This window comes from Molothrus aeneus, chromosome 27, assembly GCF_037042795.1.
Source record: "Molothrus aeneus isolate 106 chromosome 27, BPBGC_Maene_1.0, whole genome shotgun sequence".
Taxonomy (NCBI): domain Eukaryota; kingdom Metazoa; phylum Chordata; class Aves; order Passeriformes; family Icteridae; genus Molothrus; species Molothrus aeneus.
In genome coordinates, this window is record NC_089672.1 from 1562570 (window position 1) to 1586482 (window position 23913).

Genomic DNA, 23913 nt, shown 5'->3' on the forward strand with positions numbered 1-23913 from the left:
CGCTGCGAGGCTCACTGGGAGTTGTAGTTCACTGCGCGGGGCGCGCAGCGGCGGCGGCTAGTGGCGGGACTCTGTTTCCCAGCGCGCCCCGCGGCGGCCCGGGGGGAGCGGGACCGGGCGCTCGCTGAGGTGGGCGCGGGGGGATCGGGCCGGGGGCAGCGGGCGGGCCGGGGGCGACATGGGCGGAGGGATGGAGGAGAAGGAGGTCGGGGACGGGGAGCGCGGCTGCGGGGAACCGGGGGGCCGTGAGGGGGAGCTGAGGGTCGGGGGAGTGCCGGGGGAGGGGGAGCTGGGGGATGAGGGGAGCAAGGGGACACGGAGGAGCGGCGGGGGAGCGGGAGCTGAGGCCCGGGAGGGGTCTCGGGGCGAGGGGGCCGGTGACCCTCCCTCAGCCCGGGGAGGGGTCCCGGAGCAGCTCCGGGGGCGGGATCGGGGACAGCTCCGGGGGGACGGGCCGGGCCGGCTGTGGGGAGGAATCGGGGCCAGCCCTGGCGGGGAGGGATCGGGGGCAGCCCCGCTGGGAGCCGCGATCGGGGGCAGCGGGCGGGAGGGGCCGGGCCCCGTGTGCCCTCCCCGGGGGCTGCCGGCTCCGTCCGCTGCCGAGGGCTCTCGGGAATCGCCTCTCGGGAATCGCCTCTGCTTCCCGGCTTGGCGCCGGGGACACGGCGGGGACAGGGGGACACGGCGAGGACAGGGGGACACGGCGGGGACAGGGGGACACGGCGGGGACAGGGGGACACAGCGAGGACAGGGGGACACAGCGGCCCCGCTCCTGCCAGGGAGGTTCGTGACTCCTCTAGGGGTTCTCAGGGTGAACCTCGCTGGTCGGTGCGGTTCGGGTACCGCAGATGTGTGTGTTGCCCTCGATAGACAGCACCTGCATGTCGTAGTTTTATTTCCCCTTCTGATTTCCCTTTCTAATTTCTAATCTCAGCGTTTTGTAACTCTCTCAAGAAACTCTGTGATGAAGAGACTAGTGGGTTAGAAATTAAGCAATTGGTGGATTGATTTTTCTGCATTTCAGTTATTCTGGGCTAATTAATATTTTTGCTGCTGTCTGCAGTCCAATTCTTCTGCGTGAGGCCAGTCTGAGCAGGTGACAAGGGGTGGAACAGGCTGGTGTCCTAAGCACGGGTGTTTCTGTGTTTTCTGCCTTGTTGAGCCATCTGAGCTTCTGTTCCTGAGCAGACACGCTTCACTTCGTGTCTGGTTGTGGTTGTACCAAAATCAATGTTTGTCTGCTGTGGGTTTTGCATAGGCAAATTAAGGCTGCTGCCCACCCGCTGAGGCAGCACAGGGCTGTGTAAACAGGCTGGGGGAGCTCTGAGGGGAATTGCTTCCACATCTGCTGTGTGCCCAGCTCCAGGATGGGGGAGATGGGGCAGCAGAAGCCCCTCTATAGCCAGGAGTCCCCACAAGCCTCCTGGAATGATGTGGGAGGGGGATAATCCTTGTAACTTCACTGTCCCCTGCTCCTTTTCTGAGGGCACTGCTGTCATACAGTTTCCCCCTTCTCCCTGGTCGTGCTGGGTGGATTTTGGAGTTATTTTTTGGCTGGTTATGTCACTGCAGGGACAGTGTCCCACCCTGTGGGGGCTGGGGGTGTGTCAGGGAGAGGAAGCACTGCCAAAGCCAGGCTGTGTCAGCTCTGGGTTTATAGTGCTGAGCTGATTGTTTTGGAGTGGCTGCTGCTGCCTTGGGCCCTCTGGGAAGTTCCTGGTGAGATCTGGGCATCTGGAAGAGGCTCAAACCCAGCCTTTTGCCTTGAAACCAGTGCAGAGCCACCACTTTGTCTTTAAATTCAACTGGAGAGATCATGAGAAAGGTGTTTGCTTGTGTTGGGAGCAGCAGAGGCTGCGCTGATTCTCTGCTGAGCTGGGTGATTTCAAACCCACATCTCCAGGATCCCTGTGATGCCTCATTCCTTTTAGGCTCCTCTGAAAGGTCTGGGGTCTGCTGGCTCAGGCTGGGGTCTGAAAGCCTGGTAGGCTGATGGTCCTCCCCAAGGCTCAGCTTGAACCACTGTCAGGACTGTGTGTTGTGCCCAGGTTCCTCATTCTGCTCGTGTTTCCATTGTTAAATCCCTGCTGATGAGGGAGTGAGAACAGTTCTGCTCTGTGCTGGGGTCCTGTCCCTCTGTGCTCTTGGCAAAGGGCTCTGGGTGAAACCCTGGAGTCAGGATTGTGTGGAAGCCCCTGTACCCTGGAGTACAGGATAGTGTGGAATCTCCTGTATCCTGGAGTCAGGATTGTGTGGAAGCTCCTAAACCCTGGAGTCAGGATTGTGTGGAAGCTCCTGTATCCTGGAGTACAGGATAGTGTGGAAGCTCCTGTGCCCTGGAGTCAGGATTGTGTGGAAGCTCCTAAACCCTGGAGTCAGGATTGTGTGGAAGCTCCTGTACCCTGGAGTCAGGATTGTGTGGAAGCCCCTGTACCCTGGAGTCAGGATTGTGTGGAAGCTCCTAAACCCTGGAGTCAGGATTGTGTGGAAGCCCCTGTACCCTGGAGTACAGGATAGTGTGGAAGCTCCTAAACCCTGGAGTACAGGATTGTGTGGAAGCTCCTGTACCCTGGAGTCAGGATTGTGTGGAATCTCCTGTACCTGGAGTCAGGATAGTGTGGAAGCTCCTGTATCCTGGAGTCAGGATAGTGTGGAAGCTCCTAAACCCTGGAGTCAGGATAGTGGAAGCCCCTGTATCCTGGAGTCAGGATTGTGTGGAAGCTCTTGGCCTCTGTGATACAGCTCTTGGCTGTATCACAGAGTCCTTAAAGATTGAAAAGACCTCCAAGGTGATCAAGTCTATCCTGTGCCCCATCCCCAGTTTGTCACCAGCCCAGAGCACTGAGTGCCACATCCAGACCCTCCTTGGACACCTCCAGGGATGGAGACTCCAAACCTCCCTGGGCAGCCCCTGCCACAGCCTGCCACCCTTTCCATGAAAAAATTCCTCCTGATTTCCAACCTAAAACTTCCCTGGAACAACTTGTGGCCATTTCCTCTTGTCCTGTCACTCGTCTCCTGGGAGCAGAGTCATCAAATCAGAATGAAAATACAAAGGCAGTACAGAAAATATCCTAAAGCAAGGACTCAGAAACTGGGGGATCTGTTGGATGGAAAGCTTAGGATATTGAGCTCTTCTGGGATTGGCTGGGACATATGCAAGGCACAAGAGGAGCCAGTGTCCTGTGAATGTGGTCTTGGGGACGTGCTCCAGGTCACTTGGTGGGTTTATGGCAAAGCAGGAGTGAATTCAGCTCTCCCACCTCCCTGTTACTGCTCCTCCTCTGGCCTGGCTTTTGCTTGTGTTCTGCCACCGTTTCTGTGATAGTGGAGAAAACAGCAAGGAGAAATAACAAACTTTTAAAACTACTTGACATGGGCAGAATAAAGCAGGGGACTGAGGGGTAGCGTTTGCAGTAGCAGGAATGCTGGGGATACCAAATTGGAAGGAGCTGCTGAAGCCCAGGAAGGCAGAGAGACCCCACAGAGAGTCCCTGACAAAGGAGGCTCAGCAACCCCCAACCATGTGAAAAGTGACAAGGGCAAGGGTCAGATCCTGCCCTGGGATGGGGCAGCCCTGGATGCAGGGACAGACTGGGAATGAGAGGCTGGAGAGCAGCGCCGTGGGAAGGGCCCTGGGGGTCCTGGTCAGGGGCAAGTTGGATCTGAGTCACTGCTGGGCCCTGGCAGCCCCAAGGGCCACCCTGTGCTGGGGGCACCAGGCCCAGGGAGGGATTGTCCCACTCTGCTCTGCCCTGGGGCAGCCTCACCTCCAGTGCTGGGGGCACTTTGGGCACCACGAGATCAGAAGGAGCCAAAGCTGTTGGAGAGTGGCCAAAGGAGGGACACGGAGCTGGGGAAGGGCTGAGGAGCAGCTGAGGGCACTTGGCTGGTTCAGCTGGAGCCCAGGAGACTGAGGGGAGGCTCCTGGGGGCTGCAGCTCCTGCCCAGGGCAGGCACAGGGGCAGGGGCTGAGCTCTGCTCTGGGACAGGGACAGGAGCCCAGCAAGGGCTGGAGCTGGGCCAGGCCTTGGCATGGAGCTCAGGGCAAGGTTCTGCCCCCCGAGGCTGCTGGGCACTGCCCAGGCTCCCCAGGGAATGGTGCCAAGGCTGCCACAGCTCCAGGAGCCTTTGGACACAGAATCACAGAATTCACAGAATCACTGGGTTGGAAGAGACCTCCAAGATCATCGAGTCCAACCCAGCCCCAACACCTCAACCCTGGCACCCAGTGCCACATCCAGGCTCTCAGGGCTGCTCAGGGTGGGGCTGTTGGGGTGGCTGTGCTGGGACAGGGGCTGGACTTGATTGTCCCTGTGGGTCCCTTCCAGCTCAGGATATTCCAGGATTCTGTGATACTCAAAATGTGCCTCAAAGCAGATTCCCAGAGGAATTCCTTCACAACATTTTCCCTAATCTGAGGAGGTGCAGTGTTTCACACTGCAGTCACATTCAAAGGAATCGTGGTGCTGTCTGCCTGGAAAAGCAGCACTGCTGGTGTTTGTGTCGTGGTTTGAGAGGGAAGTGCTGTCCCTGGACCTGACACAGGGCATTTTGTCTGTGAGGTCCTGGTGAAGAAAAGCTCCAAGTGTCTCCAGTGGACTCCTGAGTCATGTGCATTGGACTGTGAACTTCAGAGTTATTCATTGACCACAGATGAGCATGGTGGAAAAAGGAAGTTCACTTCACACCAGAGTTTCCTTAGCATGTGTGGGATTTTCCTCCCTCCACAAGCAGTGGGTTATAGATGAAGAAAATCTCTGTAGTGGGTGCAGGGTTTTGGACTTCATCTATTCCCAATTAAACTGAAAATATCCAGGTGAATAGAGATCTGATTTACCTGTTGGAGAGGGACTGTTTATAGGAGGGTGTAGTGAAGGGACAAGGGGAAATGGCTTCAAACTGACAGAAGGCAGGGTTAGATTGATTATTGGGAAGAAATTCTTGGGAAGAAGCTCCCTTTCCTTTTACCAGGAGCTGGGAAGGTCAGCACATCTCAGGAAGGGATTACTCAGTGTAAAACATGGCCATGTGTGCTTATCCTTGCTGAAAGAATTGTTCTTAATGCTGCTTTGTGGGTCCAAAGCACATCTTTCTATGGAAGGGGGTGCTTCAGCAGATTGCTGCTTTATCTGGAGGTTTTATTTATTTATTTGAGCTAAAACCTCTCCACAGCACCACAGGTCTCCTTGAGAGGAGGGCACAGGAAAACCATTGTTTGGCCATTGCAGGAAACCCATTGTCTGGTCTGTCAAGCCAGGAATGTGCCCCTCAGTTCTTTCCTTCTGATCCTTTTTCCAGTGGACAAACACCTCTCTGCAGCTGTAGGACACCAACACTGAAGTGCAGTAGCAAAATAATCCTCTGAAGAAGAAGAAGGAGAGGATTATTTGCAGGCTCATTCTTCAGTAAAGGATTCCTCTCTCTTAGTGCTTTAGTGTAGCTGGTGTTCATGAGCCATTTGTTCTCCTCTTGAAATTCTCAGATCTCAACTGGGAGCAGCTGCAGAAGGGTGGGGTGAAGTTTTAATGATGTTCTTAACCATCTTCATCCTTTGTTTTCTATTCACACATTTGAAAAATGCAAAGCAAAAGGCTCCCATTTCCAAACCAGCCATTACAAAATGCTGTTGGGCAGTGTTGGTGTTGAGGGACAGCCCTGAGGCCTCAGCTGTGGCAGGGATGGGGACAGAGCCTCCTGTCCCCACACTGGGGCTTCCTAGAGACTGGTCCAGGGAAATAATATGTTCTCCTCTGTGCAAGCATATTTAAGCTTGTACATCTCTGCAGAGGAAGAGCAGGCTGCTGGTACAGTCCCAGGTGCTGTTGTCTCCACAGGCTGGGTTAGAGTAGATCAAAAAGAAAAAGAAAAGAAAGGCAAAAGCAGCCCAAGAAAACAGCTGTGCCAGTGCAAAACTCTGCAGCCTCCAGACTTTACCTGAGAACAGCACTGAGGTGCAGCAGAAGCAGCTGCTGTAAATCCTGAGGGATTTGGGTACAGTGTGGCTGATCTGACCCCACTGCTGCTGCAGCTGCTGTCGGTGTTTTTAGGGGCAGATTTTAGTCTAGACTGCCTTAATTTCTGTCAGACTCCACAGTGCTGGTTTGCAGGGTTGGTTTGTGTGTTCTGTGTTTCCATTCTGGGATTTGCAGGTAGGGACACATGGTGTTTTTATCCTTAAGGAAGAAGGGGTGGAATTAAAAGTCAGCAAAGACCTCTCTGTGTATTTCATCTGTGGGATCAGCTCTGCCAAAATCAGCAACACAGCTCATGCTGGGTAAACTTCCCAGGATTGGCTTCTGCCAGAGCTACAGCCACACTCAGTGTGCTAACAGGAAGAATGAATCTGCATTTGTGCAGGATTTCTAAAATAACAAGGGGTGATGGGTTTGGTTCCAGCTGATTATTTTTTGTTAAGCAGGAGTTTAATGCCCAGCTAACAGGGATTATCTGTTTGTTCCAGGAGTTGGGAAGCACCACAGAGAGCCAGGAGCCAACAAATCATCTCAACACCTAAATGAGGCATTAAGTCTGGTGAGCTCTACACATTTCTCTTCCAATGTATGAGCTCTGCTGGGTCCCACCCTGACCTGTGTGCCTGCCCTGGGAGCTGCAGGTGTTCTGGTAGGGGCTCCCTGAGCATCCTCAGCCTTTGCCAGGGAGTGCCAGGGGCACTTTTGTTTGCTGCTGGATGATACAAACCTTCCAAGTGGCTGAATGAGGTGCTGCCAGAGTGTTTCAGTTTGGAAAGACAGGTGTCTGCTAAGGAAGGCAGGAGCCTCCCCTGAAATGGAGAATGAAAACCCTCCTTATCCCTCCGAATTGCTATAAATTTTAAATTAAGGGGCTCTCAGGCAAAAAAAATATGGGAGCAAGAAATAACAGTCCTTTAATAGGGAAGAAAATAAAAGGATAAAATAAACAATGCAGTGAACTAAACCAACAGTGCCAGAGTCAGAACCCAACCTGACACCCTGTGGGTCAGGCTGTTGGCAGCAGGGCCATTGGAATTGTGGCTCAGCCCTCCTGCAGTGTCAGGGGTGGTTCTGCTGGAGCAGGGATCCTGCAGAAGGGTGGAATCTTCCTCTGAAAATCCAGGGGAAGAGGCAACTGCTGCTCCTCTGGGGAATCCCGTGGAGAAGCTGTGCTGGTGTTCCAGAATCTCCAGATTATATCCAGGCAGGAATGCTTGGCTGGTGTCCCAGAATCTCCAGATTATATCCAGGCAGGAATGCTTGGCTGGTGTCCCAGAATCTCCAGATTATATCCAGGTAGGAATGCTTGGCTGGTGTTCCAGGATCTCCAGATTATATCCAGGCAGGAATGCTTGGCTGGTGTCCCAGAATCTCCAGATTATATCCAGGTAGGAATGCTTGGCTCCTCCCTCTGTGCTCACATCTCCCATGGGATGCTGTAGCTCTTATCAGCCATGCAGGGACATTCAGTAGCTGTTATCAGCAGGTGTCTGCCCAGAGGGAGGAGTGATTTTGATCACTCAGAGAGAGATAAGGAAGAACTGCCCATTTGACAAAAGCCAACTGCCATCCAGATGGTAACAGAGTACATCTTGTCTTGGAGTCTGGGACACAGAGCTTCCTCTGCACCAGGAGAAATCAGGATCCCTTTGGGAGGCTCCAGCCTTCCTCCTCTGGGTGATGGACACAAGTGGGAACCCTGGGCTGGTGTTTGTCACACACTGGGAACATTCCCAGTTCCAGGAGGTTCTCTGGGTGCTGCTTAGTGCCATGTGCTGACCTGATTCTCTTTCTCCAACAGATCTCTTGCTCTGTCTGAAACCTCACCAGGGAACACAAGTATTAGAAATGGCAGGTAAGAGCACCTCAGGTGCAGCCAGCAGGGCGAGTGGTTTCAGAGTTGTTCATGATGCTGTGGTGGCTGTAACATGTCAGGAATGTGACCTGTGTCCCTTCCCAAGACCTTGGTGATCCCTAAAGCTCTTCAGCTACTTCTCTTACCTTGGTCACATTCACTTTCCTGCTGTGTCCTGCCTGATTTGTCACCTGAGGTTTCTGCTCAGGTGATAAAGGTTCAGCTGTGACTTGCTTGAAAGTTTTATGAGAGTGGAATTGATTCAGAAACAAAGTACATAATTCCTTCTTTCCAGAGGTTTTCCACAGTGTTCCTAGCTGTGCTATTGACATTAATCCATCTGAATTATACTTGCAGTGAAATTAGTAACAAAATTCCAACCTTTTTTTAAAATAAGAAGTCTGGAATTTGCTTCCAGCTGCTGCTCATGGGTGATGCAGTTTGGTTTTTGAAAGCATGGGGTGCATTTGCTGATCAGATGTGTTGATCCCAGCCTTGATGGGAGAACTGTAGCACTCCAAGCTCTGCAGTCAGACATGAAAGGGGATATTTTCATGTAATTTATTTTGTCTAATCTCAGAGGTATCTCAGAACAGCTGGCAACTGCAGGGTCTCTGGGTGGGAGGAGGTGGGCAGCAGCTGGGCAGCAGCAGAGAAGAGGTGTAATCCCCAGCTTTGTGTACCTAGCAAACAATCCTGGGGTGTTTGTTCCATTTTATGAGCTTGAAAAATGACAAACTGCAGTGGCTGCTTGGTTTTGGCCCCACCATGACAGAAAATGGGAGCGAGCAGAACCAAAGGAACAATCTGCAGCTTCAGCTGTTGAAGAGGGACAGAACAAAAGTTTCCTCACCCCTCAGAAAAAAAATAATTAGAGAATCTGCTTTTATTGCATTTGATTAATCTTGCTTTTCCTGGCTTCCCTAGAGTCCTGTCCTTTCAGCTTTAAAAGCTGTGTCCCCTCCCTTTCCCTTGATCCAGCATTGTTAAATCCCTTCCTAGGCTGCAGGGACACACTGTGCAGGAGAAATCCCATTAGGTGTTTACAGCAAACAAAAAATTAATGCAGAGGAGTCCAAATTCCTGTGGACTTTGAAAGCATCCGTGGGCCATCAGCTGTCCATGGGATGGAGTCAGCAGTGGTGTTAACCAGTAACTCAAACCAGTTTGGAGGGCATCTGAATGAATGTAAAGTGGGTTTGAGGGGGATGGATGAGGAGGAGCTTGATGTTTGTTTTTATCAGGAGAAGTCAAATTGGGCTGGTGGCTTCAGACATTATTCCATAGCTACTTCTGATGTATTCCCAGTGGGCGTTCTCACCATATTTTCTGTGTGAAAATATGCATGAGGGAAAGCCTTTTTCCTTCCTCAAGCCTGGCTGCAGCTCCAGGCTCTTCCCTGCCAACCTTCAAACAGAGCTGAGGAGCTGCTCCTGCAAAATGTCTCCTCAGCCGGAGATAATGGCAAGGGAAGGGGAACTCTTGTGCTGACAGTTCTTGTTCAGACATTTCCTCTTGTCTCCTGTGCCATTTGGAGGTTTTCCCAGGACATTCTTCATCTCTTCCTCTGGTTGTTTTTAATTCTGTTTACTGGGGCTGAAGGAGGCTAGAGACAATTAGTCACAATGCCCTGGAATCAAACTTTAATCAGCTCTGGAAGGCAAGAGCAAACATTCCCAACCATGTAGGAGCACACATCCAGGCACACACAGACAAATCTGGGAGGTGACAGCAGCAGAGGATTTAGGCATTTAATTACTTGATTTTTAAAAATTCTTCCCAAGGTAGAGTTTTCTCTACCATATAGCTTTTGGCAGCATTTGCTGATTTATTGTATCTGAATGCAAAGCTTTTTCTTTTTTTCTTTGCTTTTTATTTTTTCCCTATGGCTTAACCTTGCAGGAAAAACTTGATTGTACCATTTCTCCATTAAAAATCTTGTATATTTTCAAAACAAGATCATCCCTGACACAGAATCATGGAATCACAAAATGGTTTGGGTTGGAGGGGACCTCAAAGCCCATCCAGTGCTTTGTCCCATGGGCAGGGACACCTCCCACTGTCCCAGGCTGCTCCAAGCCCTGTCCAGCCTGGCCTTGGGTACTGCCAGGGATCCAGGGATCCAGGGCAGCCCCAGCTGCTCTGGGCACCCTGTGCCAGGGCCAGGAATTTCAGGAATTCCTTCCCAACTCTGACTTATTTCCATGAATGGATGATACCAGGGTACACAATTCCTCTTTGGGGATGCCTCCCTTCCTTACTGCCCCAGGCTACAGCAGGTCCTAAGGCCTGAGCCATGGCCAGGACATGCTCAGAGCTGGTGGCTGAAGGTAGATCTGCTTGTCTGGACACTCCCCAGCCTTTCTTTCCTCTTGCTGTGGATTTCTGAAGGGTTGTAAGTGAACACCTCTGTGCAGCTGTTTCCCCCAGATGTTGCTGACACCTCCCCCTTCCTGAGGAAGCTCATCCTGGAGTTTAAAGTTGTTTTTTTATTCTTGCAGCACTTTTCACACAACTTCACAGTGATGTGTAAAGGTGTTAAATCCATGTGATGTTTATTAGCTCATTCCTATTCCCCTCTCTCAGCCTTGTGTGTAGTAGAACAAATGTCCTGTCCACTGCTAAGGAAGAAAACCAATATATTTGTGGTCTGGGGAGAGGATGAACGTGCAGCACTGTTGGGAAGGTGTGGAGGATATAACACATTTCTGCTCCCAGCTGAAATCTGTGTTCTGTGTTCCAGAAAAGGTGAATAACTTCCCACCACTCCCCAAGTTCATCCCTCTGAAACCATGTTTCTACCAGAATTTTGCTGATGAAATTCCCATCGATTACCAGTTCCTGGTGAAGAGAATCTATCATGTGTGGATCTGTAAGTTGAATAAAAACACCTGTGCTGGAAAAAGGTATTTGTGCAGTATAACCCCATAGATCTCAATGACTAATGTGCTTAAAAGTTTTGATGAGGAGCAATGATCCCCCTTAGAATATTCTAATATAACTTTATACCTGAATTTTAAGCTGCTGTGCCTTGAATCTTTGAGGGATCTGGAAGAAAGGAGGGTATCAGTGCTGGAAAAGTCTAATAGTAATTCTGAAGAGGGAGAAAGCAGACCATGTTTGATATCTTTATTAATGTCAAATGATCATAGAATCCCAGATTGGTTTGGGTTGGAAGGGACCTCAAAGCCCACCCAGTGCCACCCCTGCCATGGCAGGGACACCTCCCACTGCCCCAGGCTGCTCCCAGCCCTGTCCAGCCTGGCCTTGGGCACTGCCAGGGATGCAGGGGCAGCCCCAGCTGCTCTGGGCACCCTGTGCCAGGGCCTGCCCACCCTGCCAGGGAACAATTCCTGATTGCCAAGATCCCATCCAGCCCTGCCCTCTGGCACTGGGAGCCATTGCCTGGCTCCTGTCCCTCCATCCCTTGTCCCAAGTCCCTCTCCAGCCTTTTTGTATACCCTATTTAACTCCCCAAAATAGCTACCTTAAGGAAATTCTCAGTTCTCCTAAAGTAAGAGGAATAGGAGAATTTTAGACAAAATAAATGTGACCCATTTGCTGCTACCTTGCTCCCCACCTCACTCTAGAAAGGCCAAAATTCCCTGTTATCCCCACATTTCCCTTTCCAATGGAAGCAGTATCTTCTAGCTGCATGCTGGCTCTCCCTTAGCTCTGCAGAGCCCCCCAAACATCCTGCTGGAGTTGGGAGCTGCTCCTGTCACAGCTGGTGGGGTGCTGATACTCTGTGTGAACACAGCTCCTGGCCCTGGGCTCCTGTTGTTTGCCTCAGCCATTGAGGAACCAGGAATGAAAATTGACCATTCTTCTGCAAGGAATGAAATCAGTGTGGCAGGCCTAGGAAACCACAGGCAATGCTTTGCAAGATTAAGAATCTTTTTGCTTTGCTTATCTTTTCCCCCCCCCCAAATGCTTGTCATCCTCTTTACCCTTCTCACTGAAGGAAAGCTTGTTTTCTGCCAGCTCTGCATTTGGTGGCGTGGCTTTTATTCCAGATGCACGGGATGTGTGTAGGAGAGAGATTTGTGTGCATAAATAATGGCATAATCCATGGCTCCATTGTTCTTTGGTTATGTGGAGCTGCTGCAATGAGCTCTGTAATTTTCTTGCCTGAAGAAGCTGCCTGTCCCTCCAGACTCACTGGTGCGATGTGGAAGCTGTAAAGCCTCCTTTGTCCTCCCCTCTCCCAAAACAAAGAGTCCCTCAGTCGAGTTAATGGAAGGCTGGAGGAGAGCCAGGGATTTGGGCATGGCCAGGAGAGCTGCCATCTGCACCAGGAGTTCCACATTTCCATCTCCTGCACTCAGGAGTTTCACATTTCCATCTGCACTGCACTTCCTTTGGGGGTCTCCCTGATTTTTTTTGGAGTGGGTTGGAGAGAGATGTGTCAAGGGAAGAAGGTAAACAAGGAAAGGGCAGTTTGGAAAAGTAGAAACACACAAGTGTTGCTGGAAGGGTGATTGCTCATTACTTTAATTGGATGTGAGCACTGGATTAAGGTGGAGGGAGGTTTGGGGAAGGTTGTGCCAGAGCTCCCACTGCTGGAGAACAAACTGACCTGAGGCACAGGGAGAGCCAAAAGTTCCTTAAAACTTTACAGATGCCCCTGGCTTGGTGTTGTTTTATTGGGTGTTTTAAAATAAGTAACTTTTGGAGTATAAATAGCTTCTGAAAATGAATATTTGGAGAAGTACAGCTAATTTGTGTGTAAATGAAATATCATTGATTCATGGAATCCCTGAATGGTTTGGGTTGGAAGGACCTCAAAGCCCACCCAGTGCCACCCCTGCCATGGCAGGGACACCTTCCACTGTCCCAGCTCCTCCAAGCCCTGCCCAGCCTGGCCTGGGACACTTCCAGGGATGGGCAATCTACAAACTGTTAGTTTAAATACATAGAATTAATTAATTTAAATAGCTGATATTCTTCCCCCCAACACTAAGACACATCCAAGCCATTGTGTACAAAGCTTTGTTGGCTACTCAGAAGACATTTTCTTTGCAGTAAAACAATGTTTTATTTTGCTCTCAGGCCATGTGTAAGTCAGAAGTAGCAGCTGGGTATAGGTTTTGTTCCCCTGACTGTGTTGTCAGTGTGATTTTGTGACCATAAAACCTTGCAGTTGTTTAGGTGGATCAGTGCCCAGGAGGACCAAGGCAGAGATGAGCAGATGAGCTGCAGAGCTGTGGCAGGGAGTGGAGTGGGGCATGGGCAGGACACGTTCCCTTGGCACAGGTGAAGGGAAATTGAGGGGTTTGATTTTGCCTGAGTAGCTGAGGCCAAGGTGCAGAGTGTCACCATGAGTTCATCACCAGGCTCTGCTGGAGGCCCTTTGGTGCTTGGACCTTCCACCTTCTCCTTTTCTGTGCTTGTTGATACAGGTTACCACAAAGGGTTTGAACAGTCACCAGCAGTTTTCCAAAACAGGAGCTTGTAAATTGGCCTCTTTGAGCCTGGCAGAGCCTGAGGGGATGCAGGGACAGCTGTGGGAGCCCCTGGCTTGGGGCTGACCCCCCTTTCCAGGGATGTGAGCTCCAGGAAAATGGGGAGCAGCATCCCTTCATATGCTACTACCTAGTGCAACACTGCTGTGCCCTGGGGGCCTTTGTCAACTGTTCCTTTTTATCCAAGTGACAGGAACAGGGATGTGAAAAGGCCTCTAAGCCAGCCCTGTGGTCCCATATTCTCAGCTTGATCAGAGTTTGTTTATCCCCTTGCTCAAGGCAGCACTGCCAAGCCCCCAGGCTGATATCCAGGCTTCCTCAGAGGCTCAGGGAAGCAGAGAGAGAGCCTGCAGGGCCCTGAGCTGGCTCAGAGAGAGCTCCTGAGGCAGCCCCAGAAGCACAGAGTCAGTGAGAGGCAGGGGCAGGGCTGGGGTCACCCCCCTCTCCTCTCACAAAGGGGTTTTGCTATAAATGGAAATTAAACCTTGCTCGTAATTCATAACAACACTGGCCTGAGTCTTGTATTGGTCACATCAGTTGCTACCAAAGCTCTCCCCATGCTTTGGCAGGTTGTAAAAGATTCCCTCATCCCTGTGCTGCAGGATCCTCTGGAGCTGGAGGTTCCTGTGCTCCCAGCCCCAGGTGACACAGGAGCCTGTGCCTCGCTCAGAGCAGCTGCACTGCTGCCCCAGGGACCCTTCCCACTGTAACCCTGGGGGCTTCACAGAGTCCTGGGCAATGCTGAGTTAGCAGGGATCCACAAGGACCATCAGTCCAGGCCTTGGTGTTAACCAGGAGACCCCAACAATCCCTGAGCACCCCTGAGAGCGGGGTCCAAATGCTCCTGGAGCTCTGGCAGCCTTGGGACCATTCCCAGGGGAGCCTGGGCAGTGCCCAGCACCCTCAGCGGGGAAGAACCTTGCCCTGAGCTCCATGCCAACCCCCTGACACAGCCCCAGCCATTATCTTTAGTTTTCTTGTCTCCCAAAATCCTGGAAGTCCCCCAGCCCACGTTCTCTGCTGTACCCTCTCCCCAGTTTACTGCATCACGCTGGCCGTGAACCTCATCGCCTGCCTGGCCTGGTGGATCGGGGGAGGCTCTGGGGCCAACTTTGGCCTGGCCATCCTCTGGCTCGTCCTCTTCAGCCCCTGTGGCTACATCTGCTGGTTCCGACCTGCCTACAAAGCCTTTCGGTGAGTGCCAGCCCAGGAGGTGCTGCTGCTGCTGCAGTTCCCTCTGGAAGCTTCCCTGGTTGTTATTGTTATTGTTATTATTCTCTGGTTGTTTCCCTGGTTATTATTGTTATTCTTCTTATTCTCTGGTTGTTTCCCTGGTTATTATTGTTATTCTTTTTATTCTCTGGTTGTTTCCCTGGTTCAGCACCTCATGTCTTGTTTACTTTCAAAATGAAGAAGAATGTGGCTATTTTTAAATGCTAGATACAGGACTGAGGGTCACATAAGATTGGAGGTGAGGGTCACATAAGTTTGGCACTTCTAAGAGGGTTAAATTCATATTTTACTTAAATATCCCAAACTTAGCAGCACCCTCATCTCAGTGCAGCATTAAAATAGGTACTAATTTGGTAAAGCTTCATTGAGGCTTATTTTGATGGAAGACTATTATTAGTTTTTGAGAACTCTTCTGATTCCTGTCTCCAGCTACTTGAGAGCTTGTCTGCTTAGCTTTTTAGATAAAAGCAGTTCCCTGGAGTCAGTCCTTCTGAAACTCCACAAATATTTAAAGCCATCCTACATTTTTGCTTTAATTAATAATCATTTGCATTTGCTGTGGACCACGAGGCATCACTCAAACATTGATGTGCAAAGCCTGGCAGAGCTAGGAGGGTCCTGAGCAGTTCCCAGCCTGACACAGGGAAAGGAGGGGCCTGCCCAGTGCCACCACCACAGCCCACACACCAGTCAGGGGTTTGCCCTCTGAAGGTAAAGCTGTTCCTGATAGGATACTCTGGATTTGGATTATTCACCAGACTCTGTGATGAGCTGGTTTGGACGACAGCAAAAGCAGCTGATGGAAATGGGAGCTGACAGGTGGGTCCTGTCTAGCCCATGATAAATTAATTGTTTAAATGCACTTCTGAGCTGATGCTTTGTGTGCCCACAGCACTGGGCACTGGATGCTGTTAAATCACCAGTGGCATCATGGAGTACAGGGAAGGATCATTTCTGCTGGAAAGAGAAGGGTTGGATTGTCTCAAAGTTCCAAATGACGTGAAAATCCCAGCTCTGAACTCTTGCCCTGTGGGGCTGGAGTTTGTCCCCATCCTGAGCTCAGAAGCCCCAGGGCCTCCAAGTGCTGGAGCTCTGTTCAAAGAGGAATTTCCATTCTAAAGTCTGGGAAAAATTACTCCTCCCTGCTGACATCCCCCAGGCTCCACAAGGGCCATTTCTCATTATTCCTTGAACATTGTTTGGATGTGTTTATGCAATGAATGCTGAGAGGTCCCTGAGGTTACTCTGTGCAGAGACTTGCAGTTAAAAAAAGACTCAACCCCAGGGGCAGAGTGGGGAGCCCAGGGATCATCCCCTGGGACAGCAGCTGGGCTGGAAGTCACTGAGGAGAGGCAGCACTGTTGGGATCACAAGTGGTGATTGCAGAGGCAAAATCAGCCCTGCTTGTCCTGGAGGAGGCCACCCTTCAGTGCTGGCACCCTGTGCTGTGAGGATGCTTCTGTAAAACCTTCCTCATCCTACTGCATCCCAAATTCAATTAGCTGCAGAGCTTTGGTGCTAGGGCAAAGCTGTAGCAAATCTGCACCAGAAAGCTGGATGAGAAATCACCTTTTCTCTGTATCCCCACTAATTCCTGCAGATCCTTTCAAATGAAGACTCCTCCAGCCCCTTCAGGTCGGAGTTGCAAGAGTCTGTTTGAAGGCTCAGCCTCGAGCCTAATCCTTGTTAATTGGATTCTGACAGGCACCACTGTCAGCAGGCCCTGCCTAAAGTATTCCTTTCTCAATGCTGTACTCTGGGGTGGTATTTGGAGGGTGGGATTGTGAGGATACTCAAGGATAACAAACCTTCCAGAGCCACCATCTGTGACAGACACCAGACCAACACGGGCAGCTCTGAGCAGCGTGGCTCTGGCTGGAGGCTTCTCAACGTGCCTCACCTCCCTCATCTCCTCCCAAGGCATCAGGGGCTAGAATTATAAAACTGACAACCATTAGCATAATAAAAATAATTAAAATAATAAGCTTTTAAATGCTTTCAGGGTTTAAGCAGGAGCTGGCAGTGATTGGAGCTCTTTTCTTAACTCTCCTTTGTACCAAACTGCCTCATAAGCACCTGAAGTGTTTTTTGTAGATCTGTAGATAAATCATTGGCCCTGTGAGTTCCTTAGAGTATGAGAATAATTTGTATCATTAAAAATGATAGTTAGAGGAACTTGAGATGTGCCTGATGTGGCTGCTTGGATGGGATGAAGATGTGTTGTGGCAGAGCCCAGACTTGGGCAGGGCAGTGCCAGGTCCCAGCGCACCCATGGCAGAGACTGTGACTGTCTGTGGTCAGCATCTTGCTTGGGGTCATTTTCATGCTAATTATTGTACCTGCATAAACTCAAGGACCTCACCTGTACATCCTGAGGACGAGGAGCCTGCAGAGATGGGAAGTGTGCCTCAGTTTTCAGGGTACCACCCACCTCTCTCACGACTGTTTTCCCTCCTGTGATGTCCCATGCTGGATTATTTACCATGGGTGTGGGGACATGATGACAAGCAGACACTGAGACATTCCCAGCTGGAATTCTCCTGCTCAGTGATCATTTCTAGTGTATGGCCAAGCTCTGCCTGCCAGCATCAGACTCCTGCATGCCTCCTTGGCAGGGCAGAGCTGGGCAGGTGTGAGTCTGGGCTGACATTCGGTCAGAGAATGATTCAGACTCTCTGTGTAGGAGACTCGTGTCCCTCAGCCTCTCCTGTGTGTCATCATACGTGCAATTCCTTGGGGAGGGCAACTGCAAGAGCCAGATTATTGGGAGACAATCTGTGCTGCTGAGTCATGGAGCTGTGTGCTCTCACTGCCAGGGAAGGGAGAAACCTCCCAGCACACAGCCATGGAGGGAACCCTCTGGAGTCACCACTGGGGGGGGTTTGGACGTGGTGGTGGGGTCAGACATGGGTGTGGAGCAGCACAAGGTGCCAGTGCCCTCCTGACCTCCTTTCTTCCTCACAGGTCAGACAGTTCCTTTAATTTCATGGCCTTTTTCTTCATCTTTGGGGCTCAGTTCCTCCTCACGGTCCTGCAGGCGATCGGCTTCTCCGGATGGGGAGCGTGGTAAGTGGGAATGGCCCAGCAGCTCTGGCCTCTGGCTGCTTCCATGGCCTTGGAGAGGCTGATGGGAGCCTGTACAAGGTGGAGAGGAGGAAGTTTTCTGATTTCCCCAGTGGCATAGCTGTAGCTGCTCTTGGGGTGCACTGTAGCCATGATATTTTATGAAAGATTCTTTCCTTAGGATTTTTTTTCTCCTGAAAAGCTGAGAGGCCTCAGGAACAAAATGTTAACAATGATTATCTGCTGCTGTGGAATGCAACAGGTGCATCTGGGATTGGTCTCATGTGGTTGTTTCTAATTAATGGCCAATCACAGCCCAGCTGGCTTGGACTCTCTGTCCAAGACAGAAGCTTTTGTTATTCATTCTTTCTTTTTCTATTCTTAGCCAGCCTTCTGATGAAATAAATCCTTTCTTCTATTCTTTCAGTATAGTTTTAATATAATATATCTCATAAAATAATAAATCAAGCCTTCTGAAACATGGAGTCAGATCCTTGTCTCTTCCCTCATCCTCAGACCCCTGTGAACACCATCACAGGACACCATTGGGGTTTCATTGCTGTGTTGGGCAGAAATCAAGGCCAGGTTGGATGGGACTTGGAGCAACCTGGTCTAATGGAAGGTGTCCCTGCCCATGTGGTCTGGATGGGCTTTAAGGTCCCTTCCAACCCAGATCATTCTGTGATCTTCACCTGGTTGCTCTCTGTAGCCTCTTCCCTCAGTGTCCATTTCTTTCACCATTTCTTTTACCATGTCAGGCTCAGCATTGCCCTCAGTGTTGGCAGCACACGGTGAGCTGAGTGTGGTGACTCATTGTTGGCCTATGAGAAGTACTGTGAGAGTTCTCCTAAAATAAATGGGAGCTTGTTAGTGTCTGTCCCTGGTTGTGTTATAATTGTTTGGCATTTTAACTTCCTGTCTACAGAGATTTGAGAGCAATTCCTGCTGAAACTACAAGTAATGGAAAGTCTTAGCACTCCATTTAACACTCTGGTTTCAGAATTGCTGATGTCTCACCTGGTTTTTGCCAGGAAAGGAATGGAGATGGAGTGTAAATCACAGGACCCTGGTGTTCCCTGATCCCAGTTCTGGTCTCTAGGTGCACAACCAAAAGCACCTTGGGAATATGTCTTCTCTTCCCAAAATCCATGCAGCTGCCTGTCCCTTAAAGCTCTCAGACTGGATTAGTGAGGAATGCTGGCAAGTGAGAGTTTAGATCTCAGAGAGATACCTGCATTGAATTCTGACAATTGTCTTCATTGTTTATTTCATTTTCAAAAGCTTAAAAGCTGCCTTGTAATTTCTGAGTTATGAATCACAGAAACAGAGAATGCTTTGGGTTGAAAAGGACCTTAAAGCCCATCCCATTCCACCCCCTGCCATGGCAGGGACACCTCCCACTGTCCCAGGCTGCTCCCAGCCCTGTCCAGCCTGGCCCTGGACACTGCCAGGGATGCAGGGGCAGCCCCAGCTGCTCTGGGCACCCTGTGCCAGGGCCTTTTAAGCACATCAACAATTTTTCTGATAACAAGGACACTTTGAAAAGCAGATTATAATGTTATTGTGTCTCTTTTTCTGTCTCTTGCAGTGGATGGTTGGCAGCCATCACCTTCTTCAGCACCAGTGTGGCAGCTGCTGTGTTCATGCTGTTCCCTGCCATCATGTTCACCATGTCAGCAGTTGCCATGTTCATCTGCATTATAAGGGTAAGTTCTGCCAGTGGAAGGTGTCCAGGAGCAGAATGAGATGAGTTTTAAGGTCCCTTCCATCCCAAACCATTCTGGGATTCTTCAGATCTCTCTGTGCCTTGGAGAATCCCTGCTGTGTATCACAATAATGTGAAGAGGCAGCTCAGCAGCCACCACAAGCCATCAGTGCTTTGAAAGGTTGCACAGTGCAGTCAGTTGATGTCTCTCAGAGTTTCTGGAGGACAAATCAAGACAGCACAAGACAGCTCAGGCTGGAAATTGTCACGGTGTCATGTGGTGATGTTGCTTTGTGTCATGCAAAGCAAGCTTCATGTGGAGCAACCTGAGGCTCTGTGAAGGGGGGAGGTTTGGATTGGATATTAAGAAACATTTATTTTCACAGAAAGGATTGTAAAACATTGGAACAGGCTGCCCAGGGTAGTGGTGGAATCATCATCCATGGGAGTGTTCCAAAAATGTGTGGATGTAGCCCCTGGGACATGGGCCAGTGGTGAACATGAGGGTGGAGCTGGGCTGATGGTTGGACTTGGTGGTTTGGAGGTCTTTTCCAGCCTCAGCAATCCTGTGATTCCATGATTTGTTGCTCCTTGGGATGGTCAGTGGTGAAGCATCTGCAGTGGGAACCAGGTGGCAGGGTGGGAATTGGGTCTCTGCAGAAACAAGGATTTGTAGTAGGACTCTCTGGAAAGCTGTGGCAGGCATGGAGAGCAGAAGCTCTGTGGCAGCAGTGGTGTTGGACTGTGCTGCAGAGGTTTCAACCCCCTGGCCTGGGCTGGCTGCCTTGCTGTGGGATCCCCACCTGAATTCTGGCCATGCAGCTGGAATGTGTTCAAGTTTTGGGTTGGTATTCTCTATCTCCACCTCTGTTCACTGCATTACTGCATTTCTTGTGCTTTGCTCCTCAGAAATGCAGCTCTTCACAGAGACAGGAGCAAATCCTGTTCCAAGTGGCTCTGCAGGGGCTCAGCTCTGGGCTCCTGGTGCTGACTCTCCTCTTGTCCTCCCTTTTATCCCTTAGGTACATAAAATCTACCGAGGGGCTGGTGGAAGCTTCCAGAAGGCTCAAGATGAGTGGAACAGCGGTGCATGGAGGAACCCTCCCAGCAGGGAGGCCCAGTACAGCAATTTTTCTGGGAACAGCCTGCCAGAGTATCCCACAGTGCCCAACTACCCCTCTGCAAACCAATGGCCTTAAGCAGCAACAGCTGCAAACTGCCTGGAGTCTCTCCTTTTTGGTCTTTTTATTCTTGTTCTTGGAAAAGATCATTTGCATTCCCCCCAAGCACCCCACTCATCTCAAGGACCTTCCTGGTCCTTGTCTCCTGATCCCTGAGGAATATCCGTGCTCTCAGCCCTTCCCACCTGCACTGCACTGCACGGCCATGGCAGAAAGCTTTTTGTTTGCCTTGAGTCACCAGTATTTGCCTCATTGCAGACTGAGAACAAACCCTTCACTGCCCTTGCTTGAGGGAATCCTCTCCTGACCATCCCTGGAAAAGGCTCAGCTTCCCCACGATGGCAACAGTCCTTCAGCTGCTCCTGCCCCTGCTCCTGCTCAGCTCCCATGGAATGCCCAGCACAGCACCACACCGTCTGTAGCAAAAGCAATCTGAGCATTAGTAGCAACTGATGTTTACTCTCCCGGATGAATAATGTGGAATTTTTCACTCTAAGGGAAATGCAGCACTTAAATTATTTGGTACTGGTGAGGCTGAAGTGATTTGTGAAAGCTCCACCCTCCGTGGGAGGATCCTGCAGGTAACAGAGGTGCCCTGGGTGAGTCCTCAGATGGGAAGTCCCCACAAGTCCTCCTTGCCTGGCTCAGACTGTTGTGATGCTGCAGCTCTTGCTTTCCCTATTGCCAAAACCTCTTGCTGGATCTGTGTGTTCCAAAGGTGCAGATTCATCTCCTTAGGTTCATGATTGCTTGCTAAAGCCTGAATCAAAGCCCAGTGGAAACCAGTGCAGAGCTGACACCGGGCTTTGGTGATGTTCACCCTGGTACAGGGACTCAGCACGAGATTTCCCCACCATGAAACTTCCAGCCAGGTTTTGTGCTGGAGCCCCAGTGTGGTTTGGAAATGCTTCTGTTACAATGAATAGTTTAATTCTGCCTTCTGCTGGTGTAGCTGAACTCCAGATATTACAGTGGGGTCTGGGAGACCAAGGGAAGCTTGTTAGTCCTCATGGCTGCTGTTGGCTGGCAGGACTTCCATAAGAGAGAGATTCCTGCCTTTTTCCAGCCATCAGCTGAAGGGAGGATGAAGCTGTTGAGAGGGATTGTTTTCCCTGAGGTTATCCTCCACCTTGTCATTCATCTCCATTCTGTGCCTGAGCCATCCAATTCCCTGTGTCCTACAGTGATCCAGGCAGCAAAGGCTGCAGTTTCCTCTTCCCCCTCAGCCTGCTGTGAATTTTTTAAAACCTGTCCAAACTGGGAGGTCAGTTCCCAATTTTTTTATAGGGAGTGAGTGTTCCAAGTCTTTGGCTCTCAAAGTTTTGGCTAATGATCCAGAATGCTCCTTTTGGGAGACCTAGGAGGGGTTGGGCACCCTGGGGATCAGAGCTGGAGCCTGCTGCCTTGGCAGGCTGTTGATGGGGTTATTCCAAATTCCCAAATTCACACTGAGCAACTGGAAAACAAAGCTGGCTCCTGGAAAGGGACAGGGATGTGGTCTTAGCTAGGTGGAATTGATTTGCAAGTGGTCTTTTGAAATTTTTTCTCTACATGTGCCTTATCTAATGAAATCACGGCTCACAGAGGAGAGCTCCTGCTTCCCCCTCACCCCTGCAGAATTCCCTGTTTCCCTGTTAACTTGTCCTGTGTCCCATTGTAAATAATGAGGGAAGCACAGTCTGGAGTCTGCATGACCCCTGTGTTACCAGGGCCAAAGCAAAAGCAGCAACCCCAGATTTCCCCAAATTTCCGTTTACAGCCACACTGACCCCTGCTGCAGGAGCAACCCTGCGCTGGCTCTGGGACGTGCTCCCAACACCAGGGGTTTTTCCTGGAGAGTGTGCAATGTGCTTGGGAGGAGGAGCTCTTGGAGCTTTCTGAACAGAACATGACCTGATGGCATTGTGAAGCTTTTAGGTGCCTTTGTCTAGTGTCAAGTGTAATTTTAAGTGTTCCTTGTCGCTTGCCATCGGAGTGATGAAAGAACTGCCTGGCGTTGACTCCCTGGAAATACGATGGATGCACCAGGGGGTGAGGGCTGAAGGTGGCATTGGCCACACCTGGGAGCCAGGACATGTCCCTCAGTCCTGCCCTTTGCCATCCTCTTGCCAAAATTCTTCAAAACCATTTGATACCTGCCCCATTTCAGTGTGTCAACTTGGAGGTTTTGAAGGAACCAAGAGGAGAAGTGTTGCTGGGGGCTCCACATCCTTCTTCTCTTTGGGATTTTCCCCTTGGAGAATCTGGGGGCTGTGTTGAAGCACCCACCCTCAGTCACACTGAAAACGTTTGATGCAAGGAGAGGGGGTGCCTGGGAGCCTGCCCACCAGAATGGTTGGAGCTGGACACCAAAATCACACCCTGTTAGCCTGCACTGCCTGAGATCCCTGTGGAGATCAATGCACCTCCAGGTGGGAGCTCGATCCCATCCCCTCCCTCCTCTTCAATGCCAGAAACCGTAATTCCAGAAAGTCCAACACGCTGCCTGAACAAATGGCTTAATTTTTTTTTTTTCTTTTTTTTTTTTTTTGGACTCCTCTGTATGTTTTTAAATGTTTACATTATTAGATTTCTAAAAGTTCTTAACACCATTAACCCGGCCCTGGCTCCTGGTGTGCTCGGGCGTCACGTGGCGTGTCTGTGTGCTGTGTGTGATGTTTCATGTCACCTGTGGAGCTCTGGGTTTTGTTTGTGTTTTTCTCCTGATCACAAGACAATAAATGCTCATCCTGTGCTTGATGAGGAGAACTGGCCGCAGCAGAGAAGTGTCTGTTCCTAGGTAACCAGAGTTATCTGGCAGAGGGAAATGGCAAAATCTCTGTGTTCCTCCAAAGTCTCCCACTGCATGTTGTTTTCTCTGTGAAAGAACAGCACATTGGTGGATGAGGCTCATCCTCTGTGCTGGGGACTGGTGTGAGTGGCTTCTTGTGGTTTGTACTCTTAGAGATGCAGCTTTGACCAAAGGTGCTGCCATTGTTCCCATCTTCTAAAGATTGGAGAGCAGAGGTGTGGAGAAAAGTCCCATCTCCCAAGGGGTCATTTTTGTGGCCTTTCCATAGTGCAGAGAGCCCCTGGCAGTGCTGGTGTCTGCTTTCACCACTTACTGCCTGGAAGGAGACTCTTACCCCTGGAGTAAATGGGCTTGGACAGTGAAGGTGAGTTGAATCTCTTTAGGATGTGGCTGAATTTATTGCCCAAAATATTCTTCCAAAGCTATCACAGAATCCCAGAATGTTTGTGTTGGAAGGGACCTTTAAAGCCCATCCCATTCCTCCCCTTGCCATGGCAGGGACACCTCCCACTGTCCCAGGCTGCTCCCAGCCCTGTCCAGCCTGGCCTTGGGCACTGCCAGGGATGCAGGGGCAGCCCCAGCTGCTCTGGGCACCCTGTGCCAGGGCCTGCCCACCCTGCCAGGGAACAATTCCTGATTGTCAAG

The 23913-nt window shown here is 50.6% G+C and overlaps 1 protein-coding gene across 3 annotated transcripts; it reads left to right on the forward strand.

Moving 5' to 3' along the window:
* The first annotated feature begins 71 nt into the window (after positions 1-71).
* Positions 72-23230, forward strand: SCAMP4 (secretory carrier membrane protein 4). Of its 3 annotated transcripts, none has more exons than XM_066566165.1 (8): positions 72-129; positions 6464-6534; positions 7777-7830; positions 10574-10702; positions 14333-14489; positions 17493-17594; positions 19180-19297; positions 20319-23230. In XM_066566165.1, exons 3-8 carry the CDS (start codon positions 7824-7826, stop codon positions 20493-20495), a joined length of 690 nt encoding a protein of 229 aa, XP_066422262.1. In that variant the 5' UTR covers positions 72-129; positions 6464-6534; positions 7777-7823; the 3' UTR covers positions 20496-23230. The 3 variants fall into 3 exon arrangements, with proteins under 3 accessions (XP_066422262.1, XP_066422263.1, XP_066422264.1); XM_066566166.1 differs by lacking the exon at positions 72-129 and adding an exon at positions 156-205; XM_066566167.1 differs by lacking the exon at positions 72-129 and adding an exon at positions 791-1096.
* Positions 23231-23913: the final 683 nt, after the last annotated feature.

Excerpts from the sequence above, each read along its gene's own strand:
- SCAMP4 (XM_066566165.1), top strand. Across the intron at positions 14,490-17,492 it reads CCTGCCTACAAAGCCTTTCG|GTCAGACAGTTCCTTTAATT; the intron begins GTGAGTGCCAGC and ends TCTTCCTCACAG. Across the intron at positions 17,595-19,179 it reads TTCTCCGGATGGGGAGCGTG|TGGATGGTTGGCAGCCATCA; the intron begins GTAAGTGGGAAT and ends TGTCTCTTGCAG.